At 34.9% G+C, this 16,993-nt stretch overlaps 2 protein-coding genes across 7 annotated transcripts in view; both read right to left on the bottom strand.

The window, feature by feature from the left end:
* The window catches only part of Vps53 (vacuolar protein sorting 53), a 56,553-nt gene extending 42,389 nt beyond the window's left edge, over positions 1 to 14,164 (bottom strand). For all 5 annotated transcript variants that reach the window (XR_013877485.1, XM_080153390.1, XM_080153387.1 and 2 more), the window contains exons 1-4: positions 14,021 to 14,164; positions 11,826 to 11,901; positions 10,763 to 10,857; positions 10,289 to 10,365 (exon numbers count right to left, since the gene is read on the bottom strand). Coding sequence is in view for 4 of the 5 variants with exons in the window: in XM_080153390.1 (XP_080009516.1) it covers positions 10,289 to 10,365; positions 10,763 to 10,857; positions 11,826 to 11,901; positions 14,021 to 14,164 (392 nt within the window). In the remaining variant the exon portion in view is untranslated. The remainder of the gene's footprint in view (positions 1 to 10,288; positions 10,366 to 10,762; positions 10,858 to 11,825; positions 11,902 to 14,020) is intronic.
* Positions 14,165 to 14,233: 69 nt separating this feature from the next.
* The window catches only part of RpS2 (ribosomal protein S2), a 50,402-nt gene continuing 47,642 nt past the window's right edge, over positions 14,234 to 16,993 (bottom strand). For both annotated transcript variants that reach the window (XM_080153399.1, XM_080153398.1), the window contains exon 7: positions 14,234 to 14,578. In XM_080153399.1, the coding sequence (XP_080009525.1) occupies positions 14,397 to 14,578 (182 nt within the window). In that variant the 3' untranslated portion in view covers positions 14,234 to 14,396. The remainder of the gene's footprint in view (positions 14,579 to 16,993) is intronic.

The following is a 16,993-nucleotide window of genomic DNA, read 5'->3' as shown; positions in this document are numbered from 1 at the left end:
CCATTTTGAATACAGGTTCTTGAAGGGATATGGAAAGACAGAGAAAATAGCCTATAACCTCACAATGATCATGTCGGTTCAGCAGTTAGTGAGATTCTTCGTTACAGAAAAAAAGGATTTATAGGATAAATATATAATAGGATACAGGGTTATTTTGTCTATTGCTAAAGATCTCAGAAAATACTAGTCTTTGATACAAAGTAAATCAGTGCCTGTCTGTCTAAAGCTTAAGATCTTGGTAACCACTGAACAGATTAGGTTCTAATCATCAGGGAATATATCTACTGGTCCTGTGGTAGTTTTAGGCTATTTTCTTAGAGTGTGGGAAACCCACCCTCCAAAAAAAAATCAACCACCCCTCAATTTATTTTTATAAACTAATGCAAATCAGCGGGGTGGGGAACCCCCACCGCACCCTGGGGCGAGGCCTAAATGAAAAAAATAATCACAATATTTTTTTATATTTTTTTTGGACAAATTTCCATCAAACGATTCTATAAAAGAGGGGACGAAGCCTCTAGAGGCTAGGGGCGAAGCCTCTAATCCTAGTAGAAAATATAAAGCTTTAAGTGTCCCTCCTGATAAACACGTATACCTAGGCCTTTGGTCAGGTCAATATGAGTTGTAAGGATCAAGTCTATGACGTAACGAACGTTCCTAAATATAGGCTTATTATTGGAAGTATCAAGCCTATAACACCACGACCGTACCTATGTAAAGGTTATGTCAAGCACAAGTCTTTTACCCATTCTATGCATACTGAAATAATCGTAAGAATAAATCAAAACCTTAATATCTAAACATCTGTAATAATCATAATTGAAATACACATTTAAAACAAGTCTTTTATTAAGACATAAACATTTAATAACACATATATATTAAAATAAGTACTAACATATTATTTTCATATATAAAACGATTGTAGGTGGTTCGTAGCGTTCTGTAGAGGATCCGGGTTTGCTTTCCTGTAATATAAACATAAATTGTGACATTAATTCATGTCTATTGTTTACCTCTTCTTTTTCTCCTCTCTTGGCGGCGTTCCTTTTTGGCGGATTTGGCTCTGTAGTACAGGTCGGTCATCTCGGTCAGCTCCTTGGATAGGCGATCGATCCTTTCGCGCATCCTCTTGACTTCTTGACGGTTCCATGAATCTTGCTCCTTCCAGTAGGCTAGCTCAGTCTCTAACTTGTCTAACTTAATACTATTCTCCTTCTGGATTTTTCGGATCTTTGCGTCGCTGTCAATCTCTAGCGCCTTAAATCTATTAAGGAGGGTGTCGTGGGGCGCGCTTGGATGGTGAGCTCCGTGCGGGTCAGCTTGTCTCTCCTTTGCTACGTTAGTGAGCAACTTTTCCAGGTTTCGGATACTTCCTGGAGTTGCTGATCTTCCTTGCCTGGTGGCGCGTCCATTGTGGCTCTCAGGGCGGAGGCGGGAGATTGTGCGATGGCTTGTTTTACGCAGTGTTGGCTTTCTGGTTGCTGAGCGGGATTGTCGAACAAAAAGCCCACGAGATTTCAAGAACGAAGCCAATTTTTCGTCGTTGTAAAATTGAGAACTTAGGCCAAGGGGACAAGGTACCATAATTCCTTGATCCTTTTTGAGGGGGATGATGTTGCTGTTGTCGATTCCGGTCGCGTGGTGTCTGATTACCCAGTCAGCGATGATCTGGATGGCCTTCTCGGATGGGCTGGATCCTAGGCTTTTTCTTTCATTAAACTCAATGAAATAGTTACCTCTAACAACATAGCCGTTTACTCTGTCATCTTTAATAATGAAGATTTTATGTAACGCCAGAGGTTGAAGATTCTGCTTGATGTGAAGGTCGCGGATTTGTTGGTTTAGTTCTCCGATGTTGCACCATAACCTCTCATCTTCCGGGTTGAAGCGTATGCTGGAGATGGTTACGCGGTGTCTGTCGCTGGCCTGCGCCTCCATTATGATGTTAGTGATGGCTTTCATCATATCTTCTGGGGATTCTTCACGGATAAATAACTGGAATGCAGATATCGTTATATTATGTGGATGTTTTTCAGCTAGGAAGGACATCACTCGCTCCACGAATATTTCCATGGTGGCGTCGGAAATATGAATCCATTGTATGCCTGTCTTTGCGTCAGACCAGGTTCTTGAGCAGGTGTTGACGTCAGATAGATGCAGTCTAATAGGCTCTGGCAATGCTCGATTTTTCGGCACGGCTTCAATCATGGAGTCCGGGAATTTCTGATTTCCTCTGGACCCCTCCCTCTTTTTGTTCATCGCCATCTGCTTTCTGAGCTCTATCACGGCCTCGTCCACCATCTTCGTCGAAACTGTGGCCATGCTGAAAAATGGCATAGTTTTAGTTAGATGTAAATCTTACTAAAAGTTGGAATCACTTGAGAATGATAAATTTTGAAAGCAATAAGAGAAAGAGAAAAAAATAGCTGTCTGCAATAGGATTTGAAAAGACAAAGATAAAATAAATGATTTTTGGAAGCGATGAATTTGTAAAAAGAAATTCTGTTGTTTTACGGAAACACAATATGTAATCTATTTGTTTAGAGCGACAGATTTGTATTTGGAAACAACAAATTATCACTAGATAGAACAATAAAATTTTTGAAATATGAATTGTTTGATGATTAACTCCATTTTGGAAATTGCTTAGTTAAATTCTTTATAAAAAGCCTTTGTATCGGCGGAAAAGTTGAAAGTTTAAGTAATAATCTAAATTATTGCTAATTTAGTAATATTTTAAGTGTAAGAAATACCTGATTTAACGTAAAACGTTGATAAAAAGTCTGCGTTCGTAGTGGAATGTGCAAACGTAATGATTTTGTTGAAAAAAACCATTTTTAACATAAATTATAGTAACTAATAACTGACCAATAAATTCATGACACGGCAGTGTGGGCTGGACGTACGATGCCGCGCTCAGTTATTTGGTTCTGGAATCTGATAACAGCGCCGTATTATTATTTGTGTTTGGACATTCTTTTGTGAGGGCTACACTGATGGAAGGGGGGGGGGAGGGAAGGTGCATGATTCTTATACGGCGCTATCTTTTGAACGAGGTTTCGTCGTTTTTGTTCCATATAATGCGTTTTTAATTGATTTTATGACCAAAATATTATTTGGTTTTTGTTTGTAATTATTTGTTAATGCGACTCTGACTTTTGTACGAGGTTTTGTTGATTATTTGGAATAATGGAATTATTTTTGTAGTAGGACTTTATATAAGAAAATATTTCTTTTGTAAAAGGCTATTTTGTTGTTCTTGAAAAATGAATATTTAGACAAAAAAATATATATTTGGAACAATAAAATTATTTTTGTAAGGGGATTTTACTTAGACTAAATGGGGATTTTACTTAGACTAAATTTAGGCTAGAACTGCCTTGATTACCTGCATAGGCATCTTTCCTTTGTGAAGGATCTCCCTAATAGCGATGGGGTTTACTCCTTTTTTAGTCAATATGTCGGCGACTTGCATATCACCAGGCACCCAGACTAGCTTCTCCAGGGATCCTTGTTTCAGCTCACTTTTCACAGCTCCAATCTCTCTGCGGAGCCTTCTCTCTTGGACGTCGGTGGCACTATGTACAGCTTCAAAAGCATCATTGTTGTCAACAATTAGTTTGACAGGGAATTGGAATTTCCCTCCAAGGATGTCTTGTAGGCACCATTTTGTAGCAATGGCTGCGTCCATAGCCCTGTGCATGCTAATGGCTTCAGCTGCTAGTGTTGAGCTGGTCACTCTGTCTATCTTGTTGCTTTTCCATTCGATTGGAGCAACATCTCCTGTCTTGACATCAACCAAAAACAGAATGTATCCAGCAGTGCTATCTACCCCCTCATTTAAATTTCCGTGGGAGGCATCAGAGAACATCCATAATTCAGCTCTGTTCATATCTTTGATTGCAGATATTCTGACTTTTGCATGATCCTTCAATTTTAGCAAAGTTTTCTTGGCATTTTTCAAGTCAGCAACTGTTCCTTGATTGAATTTTGTTGACAGGTTGATAAGGTCAAATGCAAGGTCAGGCCTTGTTGCCCTAACTGTCCAATTGATGGCACCTACCATCTGTCTCAGCAGTGTCATCTCTGGTGGAGTCATCTCCAATTGTGGCTGCTTTATTCTGGATGGATCTGTGTTTGGAATTTTGATCCTGTCAACATATGCTTCTTGGTCCAGTGTTATGCCTTGTGAATCTTGTGATAGCTGGAAGCCAGTGTACATGAAATTCTGTGTTTCAGACTTTCCAATTTTGAATGCATTTAGAATCAAAGGAAGAATCTGTTCATTAAACAGTTCGCTGCCACTATGTAGAAAATCATCTACATGTAAACCCAGGATTCCTTGCAGGTTGCCTTCATTGTCTTGGTAATAAAACAGCCCAGAATCATATTTACATACCTTAAATCCTAGCCCTTTCAGTATTTGCTCTACTTTGTTATACCACATCTTGCTGGCGTCTCTGAGTCCATAAAGAGCTTTCTTCAATAACCAAAGAACTTTCTCCAGTTTAGCCTCTTTTGGTGGTTTGACAAATACTATCCTTTCCAGCTTGTTGCCTTGCAAGAAGGCTGAACGGACATCTGTGGTTGATATGCTCCATCTTTTGTTAGCAGCAATGATCAGAATTATTCTTAAGGAGAACTTGTGTAAGGTTGGGGAATCTTTGGGAAAGTTACCAAGCTCCTGAAACCCCCTTGCTGTGAGTCTTGCTCTAGCATCTCCTTCTTTTCTGGTTAGTACCCAGGTAGTGGTAATGTATTCTTGCCCTTCATCAGTCACTTCTTCATATACTTTGAACTCTTTAAGTTTATCAAGTTCTTCCATCTTGGCTTTAACTACATCAGGGTTATCTTTTTCTTCTGTTGGGATCATTACTGCAAGCACGTCAGCAGGTAAGTCTGGGATATCATTGTCTTCAATTTCTGGCCTTTCTTGTCTGTTCTGTTCAATTTTTCTTATCTCTAAGTTTTCAACATCATCTGTTAATGCTTCTCCGTCTTCAAGCTGGAAATTGTACCAATTAGGGTATTTTCCTGATCTTTTCATTGTTTGTGTTACAGTTGCATTTTTCCATTGGCCATCCAGCTTGATTTGAACTGTTTCGTTCTTCTTTAGCATTATTTTTGCTGCTTGTTTTGGAGTTGATTTCTTTGGTGGTCTACCTGTTTTTTTCTTGTTGTTTTCACCAGTTGCAGTGTTTTCAGTATTTGCTTGCTCTGCTGCTGTAGTTGTTGCTGCTGTAGTTGTTGCTGCTGTAGTTGTTGTGCTTGTTTCGGCTGTTTCCATTGTATTTGATGTATCATTGGGACTGATGTCATCATCAATTTCATTGTTTTCAGCTAAATCATCAACTTCATTGTTTTCAACTATATCATTGGCAATGATGTTATCATCAGTTTCATTGCTTGAGGTGGGTTCTCTTTGGTTTGATGTGGTATTGTTCTCAACAACTATGAGCTTGGTTGTGGATTCATTGCTGGGGTTGTTGGTATTAGTTTGACTTGAAGCTGTTGTTTTGGAATCATTTGTGTTCAAGTTTGAATCTCCTGGCATTTCTAAGTTTAGTTTTTCTGCCAATTCCTTTTTCATTGGAATGATTCTATTGGCGTGAACTCTACACCAACTGCTTCCATGTCTGATCATGATTAGCTTGCCATCTTGGAAGACGACCTTTGCTGGTCCAAGCCAGGTGTTGTCCTTGAGCCTTTTGTAGTAGACCCATTGACCATGCTTGTATTCATAGTCTGCTGTTCTAATTTTTGTCCTAAGAGCTAGTTTTAGCTTAGAACAGTTCATGGATTTGACAAATGCTGTTCTGCAAGCATGCATAGCAGTCATGTTGTCTTCCAGAGCTTTACTCACAGATTTCTCTTCCAGTGTGTTTGGAGGCTCCTCTAAGATATTTGGAAGATTTGGCTGCCTGCCAAAAACAAGTTGGAAGGGTGAGAATCCGTAAACAGTTGTGAGGCTGTTTTTGGCAGCACAGGACCAGGCGACTGCTTGTTCTAAGTCAATCTCTGGGAAGTCTCTGTTTACATTTTCAAGTATGCTGTCAGACAAATGGTGGTTCTTCTCACATATTCCATTTCCATGAGGACTCTCTGCTGGGGTTGTATGTAGTTTAATGTCCAGTCTGCTGGCAACTTCTTTGATGAGTTCTGCTGTAAACTCACCTCCATTGTCTGTGATAATTTCTTTAGGTTTTTGGAAATACCTAATCCATTTCTCCATTAGAGCTTTAACAACTTGTTCCGGCTCTTTGGACTTGATTACTGTACCTATGGTGTACCTAGTGAAGGTGTCTATAAGATACAATATGTATTTGCCTTTGTATATTTTAATATCCATTGAAAGGAGTTGATTAAAGTCATTAGACATGGCAATAGCAACAACAGGTCTGGCTGGATTTCTCATCCTGATGTGACAACCTTCACAACTGTTCAGGATTTTGTCAATCATGGGATCAAAGTCATCTCGCCATTGGTCTGCACTTTTGAGAAGTTCCACAAATACCCTTTTTGGCCGGTGGCCAAATTGGGAGTGAATCTTTTGAAGCATTTTGTATTGCTTTTTCTCATCCTTGTTTTGCAACTCAGTTAGCATTAACTGTTGCATTACCAGTGTATCTTCAGTGTCATTTTCGCCAAGGAGACTAAGTGTGTAGTGACCAGCACTGGTGGTATTTATTTTGAGAGGAATACCATTTGCAGTTGCTGTGTCATTGGACATGTCAAGAGCAATACCAATCTTTTTCATATGATCCTTAGACATCAATAGAGGGATGTCTGAATTGATTATATCAACGTCTAAAACATGCAACTGGTTGGCTATGATAACAGGGATTTTGAATAATCCTAGAGAGGGGAGGGATTGTTGATTACCAAACATAAAGGTGGTCTTACTTTTGTGAGGGCCAGTTAGCTGTGAAAGCAAATGTTTTGGTAATGACTGTTTGTAAATGTCCATCCATTTAGTCCCTGCTACTGAGCTTGTGCAGCATGTGTCAAGTGCACAAGCATTCAGTGTTTCAGCAGTGAATTTGCTAAGCTCTCTCTTGTCTGTTGTAAAGAAAATGGCCTTTTGAATATTATCATTGTCTTGATCTGTGCTGTTTATGTCAATCTGATCATAAGTCACGTCCTCGTCTGTCTCTCCTTCAATAATGAATGCTTGTCTATTTTTAGACTGGGTTGGTTGTCTGTTTTTGTAAGGGCATTCTCTTTGTAAGTGCCTAAATGAGCCGCATATTCTACAAGTGATAGTTCTACCTCTTAAATCTTGTGGATTTTCAGGCAAGTCTCGTGAAAAAGAATTGGAATGGCCTGCAGAATTATTATTGTAAGAATTTTGCTTTTTAGCTGCGCTACCTTGGAAGTTATTATTTTGCCTACCTTGATATTTCTTTTTGGACCAGGCTACAAAAGCCTCTTCGTGTTGTGCGTAGAATGCGTCATTTAACTTACCTTCCTCATTATTGGTTACCTCAAAATTATTTGAAAGCATGTCTACCATTTTTGTTTTGACGCTTTCATATACCTTCTTTTCATCTGCGATGTCGACAATTGTGTTCAATAATTCATGCTGTTGTTTTGTAAGATTAGCATTTTCCATAATATAATGTACTTTAATATCAGGGTCGAATTTTGTACCATTTTCTTCTGCCTTATTCATCAAATATTCGAATTCTTTAACGAAATCCGCAACGTTTTGGTCGGCTGTTCTTTTGTAATTTACAACCTTTTTCAAGAATTTTATTTTTTGTGAGCGCTTCGAATTACCTAACTCATTTTCTAAGAAATCAAGAATAGCTGTTACCCCGTCTTCCCTTGCAGCTAGTGACGCGGGTTTGTGTTTTTGGAATAAACGTTTTTGTAATCCTTCACCAAACGTAGTATGCGAATTTTTAATACCAGCCGCTAATAGTGGACCTTGTTTTTTCGGCGGGTGGTCAGTTGTTAGCTGCCAAAGGACGCAATTGTCTTTGTAATCTTCAAAACAGTCGAAGTCCGCCAGTTTTGGCGCATCCATAGTTACCTTCACTTCTGCCATTTTAAATATTAAGGTTTCTTACCGTGATTTATATCTTTTTACAGCTGCCTCAGCTGGTCTCACCGCCACACCTCTTTCCCTTAACCTAGCCACTAGATTATTTTGAAAGATAAGGCTAAATATTGTATGCTTTATTGAGTAATCCAAGACTATTTGTGTGCTGTGTCCGTAGATCGTTTAATCAAAAATTCCCAATTTTTGCACTTAAGCTTATGCTACCATTGATAAACACGTATACCTAGGCCTTTGGTCAGGTCAATATGAGTTGTAAGGATCAAGTCTATGACGTAACGAACGTTCCTAAATATAGGCTTATTATTGGAAGTATCAAGCCTATAACACCACGACCGTACCTATGTAAAGGTTATGTCAAGCACAAGTCTTTTACCCATTCTATGCATACTGAAATAATCGTAAGAATAAATCAAAACCTTAATATCTAAACATCTGTAATAATCATAATTGAAATACACATTTAAAACAAGTCTTTTATTAAGACATAAACATTTAATAACACATATATATTAAAATAAGTACTAACATATTATTTTCATATATAAAACGATTGTAGGTGGTTCGTAGCGTTCTGTAGAGGATCCGGGTTTGCTTTCCTGTAATATAAACATAAATTGTGACACCTCCCCCAAAGAAAAAAAAGCAAAAAACCATCACAGGACTATTAGGTATATTCCATGAAGAGTAGAGCCCAATAGGTTCAGTGGTTACTGAGATATTAAGCTTCTGATATACAGACGGACAAGCAGACGGACAGACAGAATTCTACTTTGTATTATAGATAATATACTATTTTTGTAATACTTTTTGTACAAATACAAATAAATATACAAATACTTTTATACTTATATTTGATTCTTATTCTTTAAAAACTGAAGATACCAAAAAATAAGACTTCTTAATCCTAAACTGAGCACCATATGATATCTCGGAAAATTTACCCAAGTATATAAAGAATGTGAAAAAAATTATTGTAAAATCTATTAAAGGGGTAGTTGCATGAAATGCATTTAAACTTGAATTTAGTCAACTGCATATCTCTTTCTGTTCAATAGTTTAAACTAAATCTATAGGACATATATTTCAAATCCATAAATTCAACTGTAAGTTTTAATAACATATATGCATAATTTACCTACATATTTTTGTTCTATGAAAATTTAAGATAATATTGAATTTATTTAATATAATACACCTATAGTTTTTGTTAAAATTTTCGTACAAAACATACAAATTACTTTTCTGCTAATATTTGATTCTTATTATTTAAAAAAAACGTAAAACGTACAAAAATACAAATTTCAAAATACGTTACGTACACATATCAAAATAACGTCCAGAACGTACACAGATTCGATGCGTAACGTACAAAACGTACAAAACGTACACTCTGGCCAGTCTGTATTTGGTTTATCGACTAAAAGTTAGGTTTCACCATGGTTTTATATGAAAAAAACTTTAAAATGTAAAGCATTTTTTAAAGCAATATCATCAAATGCTTTGTTGAGTTCAAAGGACAAAATAAAATAACACGGCAGAAAATGTTGTAAATTGCAAGAGTTCATTAACCCTTTTTCTAAATATATATTTTAAATCACAATAATATACTTTTGTGTCAAAGCCTTTAAACAGTTTGAACTCATCAAAACATTTGATGATATTGCACCAAACAATGCTTAACATTTGAAAGTTTTTTTTCATATAAAACCATGGTGAAACCTAACTTTTTAGTCGATAAAGCAAATATTAAACATAAACCTAGTATATTTACTAAAAAAATACTATGGATCAATGCTGGAAGGTGCTTAGAATCCCTTGCTCTTGTTCGTGGATATTTCCCTTTATTAATAGTTATTAATAGAACTTAATTACAGTAATGATTGAAGTAAACCAGTTATCTAAAGATGCAATAACTTAATTAAATTTTTTCATAAAAAAAACTTTTCAAGACCTAAATTTTTTTTGAGGGAAGGTTATTTTTTCGAAGGCGATCTCTTTTAGGCGGGTAGATGTACCCTCTCAAAAAAAACTGTAAACTTTCCCTAGACCTAAAAGAAGTTTCATTGCAAAGGAGAACCACACCAGTTCAGCGGTTAGCGAGATCTCAAGCTAAATATACAAAGATATCATGTTACTTTTTAACAGGCCGATTACAAGTTAGGTACCTAATTTGACAGAATACTTGTAGAATATGGCTTTCTTTAAGTATTAATTGTGTACCTAATTTGAGAGAATAGTTGTAGAATAGCCTGTTGGGCTTCCTCTAAAGCAGCGGCTGCGTCTCCCCCTACGGACACCTGAAAAAAAAGATAAAAGATTTAGTGATTTCACTCAAACCTAATTTGGACCACAAAACCACCCCCCCCCCCCCCACTTTTTTGTACTTTAAAAAAGACATTTCTAGCCACTGAAGTGCTCTGCGGAGCCCTTATATCCCCGCGGGGCCCTTATACGAATATTCCAGTTAGGCTTCGAAACCGATTAATATCCACTGGATTACAAAAAAAGTATAAAAAAACGTGTATCGTATTATATTCTGGGCTTTTTTTCACGAATTATAGATTGACTATAACATTAAAACCAGTTTAGTTAGCACAGGCTTTCAATTCTTCTGTCTGTTCAATAAAACTGGAATCAACCATATGCCTTTTCAATTTACTATCCGGGGAAAGCTGTCTATAATAAGATACCCACCTGAGATCTGACCATATCTCTAGTTTCGGCATCAATATTCTCTATTTTCATCTCATATTCGCTGATTGTATCATCTAGACCAGCCAAACTTTGCTCTAAAACAACAATGATGTTCCTTTATCAAGTAGATTAGTTATGTATCGTATTATCAGCTTAATATTGCCAATTATTTGCATTGTAACCATAAAACAAAACAAAAGTTCTATATTTAAATTGTCTAGGGGTCGAAGCTTTAAACACTGCCTTGTTGACGCTTAATTTCTTCATACACATAAAAATGTCTTCGAAATCGATTGATATCCACTGGAATAAAACCGGTTCTCAGCCACACTGAAAAATAATATATAACATCGTATTTCTGACAAACTAATTTTTCACAAATATTAACTTAAAACATCATAAAAGAGGACTATCCACGAACAAGAGCAAGTGATTCTAAGCACCTTCCAGCATTGATCCTTGGCATTTTTTTAGTGATTATACTAGGTTTATGTTTATTATTTGGTTTATCGAGTAAAAGGTTAGGTTTCACCATGGTTTTATATGAAAAAAAATTTGAAATGTTAAACATAGTTTGGTGCACATTCAACAAATGTTTTGATGAGTTCAAACTTTTGTTTAAAAGCTTTGACACAAAAGTACATCATTTTGATTAAAATGTATGTTTAGAAAAGGGTTGGTAGCTTGTAATATTTTAAACAGTTTAATTAATATAATTTTGCAATTTACAGCATTTGATGCTTTTATTTTTTTTGTCCTTTGAACTCAAGAAAGCATTTGATGATATTGTATCTAAAAATGCTTTAATTTTTAAAGTTTATTCATATAAAACCATAGTGAAGCATAACTTTTTAGTCGATAAACCAAATATTTAACATAAACCTAGTATATTCACTATAAAAATACTTTGGATCAATGTTGGAAGGTGCTAAAAATCACTTGCTCATGTTCGTGGATAGTCCTCTTTTATATCCACAGAAAGCTGTCTACAATACAATGCAATAAAAATTGTTGCTTTTAGTTCCCCCAGAAACATATTTAATATTATATTTTAACTAGGTACCTGTTGGAAAAAGTGAATTAATATAATCCACGACATTGAGATCTGGTTTGTCTAAAGGATCATCACTTGGCAATACCTGGGAATAATAATTCAATTTAAGACAAGGAACACATTTGTAAGTAGTCGAGCTCATAAATATCAAACAAGAAAGATACGATCCACTTAGAAGAACGTAAAACACACATATTAATGAACACTATTGACAAATTAATCCTCTAAATATCTGGTAATAGGGAGCAATTCAAAAATATTTAGCTATCTAGGAAATTAAGTTGGTTCTACGGTATCTTCTCATTAATCGTGTCCACTCTTTAGTTAATTCATAGGAAGAGTATCAGATAAACGGAAAATGACAAAAACATTGACAAAAATCCACAAACAATGGCTAAGAATAAGTGCTTCCTATCATATGATTTCATATTAATTTTTATCTGTTTAAGAATAGTTATTTCTTACATCGTATTATAAACGGCATTCCACGGATATAGAATGTACAATTATAAGATTAAATCTAGTTTTTTTAGCCCCGAGATGCCGAAGGCACGGGCTAAAAAAAACTAGTTTTAATCTCATGATTGTACATTTCTATATTCGTAGAAAACTGGATATAATACGATGCTAGACATAGTTTCTTCGTATGGATGAGAACCGGTTCCTATCCACCGGATTCGAATGAATACGAGAAAAAAATATCCAACCACATCTGTATTTGTAAGGGTCAGAAGGGCAAAATTATTAATTCTTGAAAATGTTCAAGGTCATATGGGTGTTCAATGTTCATGAGAAAATCAATCCTTTCGGTTAAATATTCACAGAACATAAATGACAGCATCCACAAAAGCGAAGCTCTGTCAGAAAGATGGACAAAAGAACAATAACCTTGTAGTGTTAAAACTTAAAAAGCAGAACATTAATTTAAAAGTCTAAATAGAAGTATACAAGCTATTTATCAAAGTTAACGTACGTACTTTCCTATATTTAATTTCTATGATTGTTAATCTATCCGTAACGTATAGCACGTAAAGGAACAATTTAGAACGATTGACTATTTAAAATATGTCGATTCCAAACTTTTTTTAGCAATAATTTTTTGTAAGTGATGAAATTATCCTATATTTCTGTATTTAGGGATGCCAATTTTTATAACAACTAAGTACAATGTTACATGCGAAACTATTATAAAATAAAGTCTTAAGTGTAAGTTTGCCCTAAAAAAATTGTTTAGACTTGTACAATGTACATTTGTATTCTGCTTATACAGTTCTGACACTACAAATGTTAAGGTTAGTTTGTCTTACAGTTTCAAAGCTTCGCTTTAATAGACGAAATTAAATTTTAAAGGGGTAGTTTCACAAAATGCATTTGAACTTAATTTAGTGAACCGCATATTTTTTGCTAGTCAATGAGTTTAACTATATATGGCATATATTTGAAAGAATTTCAAATTTCTACCACGTAGTCTTGATACTTTAAAAACTACGAGGTACAAAATTGAAATTCTTTCAAATAAATGCCATATAAATGTAGTTTAACCAATTAATCAGGAAAAAATATGCGATTCACTAAATTTAGTTCAAATGCCTTTCGTGAAACTACCCCTTTTTAATATATTCAGAATAGTCTTTAAATCGAATTTTAATTCTCACTAACAAAAATTCGTATATGTTCTAGGAAAACTTCCAATAAGCCCCTATTTATTTTGGCGAAACTCCTTAAAATTACTATCTAGTGATATTTTTAGGCTATTTTAATCCACTTCATTGGATTACAAAGCCTCCAGGTTGTATCTACACAAAAATAAAAAATTTTTGTTTTGTTTTGAAGAGTAAGAGTTCAACTTATAAGACAAAATATGCTTCTTTTATCTTCAAATATATAAATAACATTAAAAAAGATAAACATTTTATAGTTTTATAACCGGACTTAATGCATTTTCTTAGGTAACTATCGAAATATTTTCAGTTTATTTAGGGGTGGTGGTAACAAAATAATAACCAGCTCATCCAAATTATAAAAAAATTAAAACTCCAACCCATTAACAAGATATAACCTTCCTAAATTATCTGTTAACTTATTAGCGAGAGGATAAATAATGCGGCTCTGCTGCTTTTGAATAGAAAGCTGAAACTAACCTTTTCTAGCTAGTAATAGTTACTCGAAAATAAACTTAGATTAAGAATACACCAAATACAAACCTGATCTATAGCGACCTGAACCTCGGCTGGGAAGACAATAATCCCATCCTTGGTGATAGGCCCCGCAGGGGCTGATCCTATTTCAGCCCCAGACTCGCCATCATTCAGAGAAACACCACATAGCTGTGGTATTACATCTTCCATTATCTGAAATTATTTAGGATCTCTAGAAAGAGAAGGATAAAATGGAATAAACCAAACAAGATTCATAAATAAGTTGCATAAATTGTATATTTACTTAATTATTACATGAAATATTGTTACAAAATACATTCCATTTTGTAAGTATAAGTAACCAGCAACTGTCAAGGAGCTCGCAAGTGTCCATAGGTTTAATCTGAACACTGTTGGCTCAGTTCGAAGGGATTCGAACTTGTTAGTACTGCTTCTGCTCCTGTCTCTGGTATCCGAGGGGCTTGTGGTGCTTGGCCAGGAAGTCAGTGTGCTCCTGGAAGGGAGACTTGCTGAAGACAGTCTCTGACCACAGGTCGGGAGTAAGGTAGGAGTAGGTCTTGCAGATTGCGGCGTAGGTAGCCTTGGCGAAGTTACCCAGGGTGCCTGAAATAATAAAATATTGTCATAACATTCACTTTCTATTTACAGAATAAATAAAACAAAGTATCCTAACTTTTGGGATATTTTTTATATAGCTAGTCGGTGCCTTTGGCAAATAGTAATAGGAAATAATCCAAGGAATTAGATATGCAATCTGTTTTTTGTTTTTTTGTAGACCTCTAACCTCAAACCTTTGAGAGCTCGTCACATGTTGAAAGAAAAAAATAACAAAAGTTAAAAAAAGTTATTGAAATATCCTCGAAAATTTATTAACATTAATAGTTGAGTTGACTAGTATTGAAGTATTTCAAACAATGTTGAATATTCTTATTAGTAGTCTAAAGAAACTTAATTTAGATGTACAAAGGTCTTACTATGCCCTTGCTATAATCATACAGGGCAGGTGGAACAATTGGCATTTGATCTATGTTCCAAAAATTAGTGAATCTACATTAGTTGAGACAATTAAAAGTACAATAATTTTTAAAGCTTCGAAAAAGGCTTAAATGCAAATGCAATACAAAGAATATAATGTTTATAATCTGTTTGAATCGGATAGAGACTAATCCCATTGATGGAATAAATCGCACCCAGAAACAAATCTACTTAACGACCATACAGCATACAAGGTATAGGTAGGTGCATTTGAGAAGATTTTATTAGCAAGGAGAAAAATAACTTTCTTCGATAACTTCAAATGTTCAAAGGTCTTAGTATGCTATTGCTACAGAAACAGAGCAAGTGGAACAATTGAAATTTAATCTATGTTCCAAAATTAGTGAAACTTCAATAAATGTAAAGATTCATAGTCGTTGGAACAATTAAATATCAAAAGAAAATATAAGGTTTGAAATCTGTATGAATCTGATTGAGACTAATCCCATTGATAGAAATTAATACCACCCAGAAACAATTTGATCTACTTCTACTTGACGACCATACAGAACACAAGGTATAGGTAGGTGCTTTTGAGAAGATTTAATTAACAAGGAGTAAAATAATTTTCTTTGACAACTTCAAATGTTCAAAGGTCTTAGTATGCTCTTGCTACAGAAACAGAGCAAGTGGAACAATTGAAATTTAATCTATGTTCCAAAATTAGTGAAACTTCAATAATTGTATAGATTCACAGTCGTTGGAACAATTAAAAGTACAAAAAACTTTTGAAGCTTCGCGAAATGCAATAAATTATAAGGTTTGAAATCTGTATGAATCTGATTGAGACTAATCCCATTGATAGAAATTAATACCACCCAGAAACAATTTAATATACTTCTACTTGACGACCACACAGAACACAAGGTATAGGTAGGTGCTTTTGAGAAGATTTATTAGCAAGGATTAATAACTTTTTTAGAAGAACTTCAAATGTTCAAAGGTCTTAGTATGCTCTTGCTACAGAAACAGAGCAAGTGGAACAATTGACATTTAATCTATGTTCCAAAATTAGTGAAACTTCAATAATTGTAAAGATTCACAGTCGTTGGAACAATTTAAAGTACAAATAACCTTTAAAGCTTCAAAAAATGCTTAAATGCAATGAAAAGAAAATATAAGGTTTGAAATCTGTATGAATCTGATTGAGACTAATCCCATTGATGGAAATTAATACCACCCAGAAACAATTTGATCTACTTCTACTTGACGACCATACAGAACACAAGGTATAGGTAGGTGCTTTTGAGAAGATTTTATTAGCAAGGAGTAAAACAACTTTATTCAATAACTGAAAATGTACTAAGGTCTTAGTATGCTCTTGCTACAGAAACAGAGCAAGTGGAACAATTGACATTTAATCTATGTTCCAAAATTAGTGAAACTTCAATAATTGTAAAGATCCACACTCGTTAGAACAAAGTACAAATAACTTTTAATAATGGTTCTTTTCTTAGTGTACACTTAATGTTCCAAAATTAGTGAAACTTCAATAACTGTGGAACAATAAGTAGAAATAAATTTTGAAGCTTCGAAAAATGCTTAAATGCAATCAAAAGAATATAAAAGGTTTAAAATCTGTATGAATCTGATTGAGACTTAACCCATTAATAGTAATTAAACTCACCCGGTCGAAACAATTTAATCTACTTCTACTCGACGACCACACAGAACACAAGGTATAGGCAGGTGCTTTTGAGAAGATTTGTTAGCAAGTCTTAGTTTAAAGATTTTTTAGATAGGCCTTCAGGTTCCGGAGCTACATGCCTCCAGGCGGTCTTTGTACAGGTAAAAATGAAGAAGTTTTTTTTTTTAAGAGTTAGAGGTCAACCTATAAAACAAAATATGCATGTTTTTTCTTCATATATATGTAAATAACATTAAAAAAAAAACATATTTTGTTTTATAAGTTGACCTCGAACTACTAAAAATTTTTTTTTTTCATTTTTACATTTACAGAGACCACCTAGAGAGAGGCCTATC

This window comes from Acartia tonsa, chromosome 3 (genome assembly GCF_053477335.1).
Source record: "Acartia tonsa isolate MP-2025a chromosome 3, ASM5347733v1, whole genome shotgun sequence".
Lineage (NCBI taxonomy): Eukaryota > Metazoa > Arthropoda > Copepoda > Calanoida > Acartiidae > Acartia > Acartia tonsa.
Note: the sequence above shows the minus strand (reverse complement) of the source record. Positions and strands in the feature narration are given on the sequence as shown.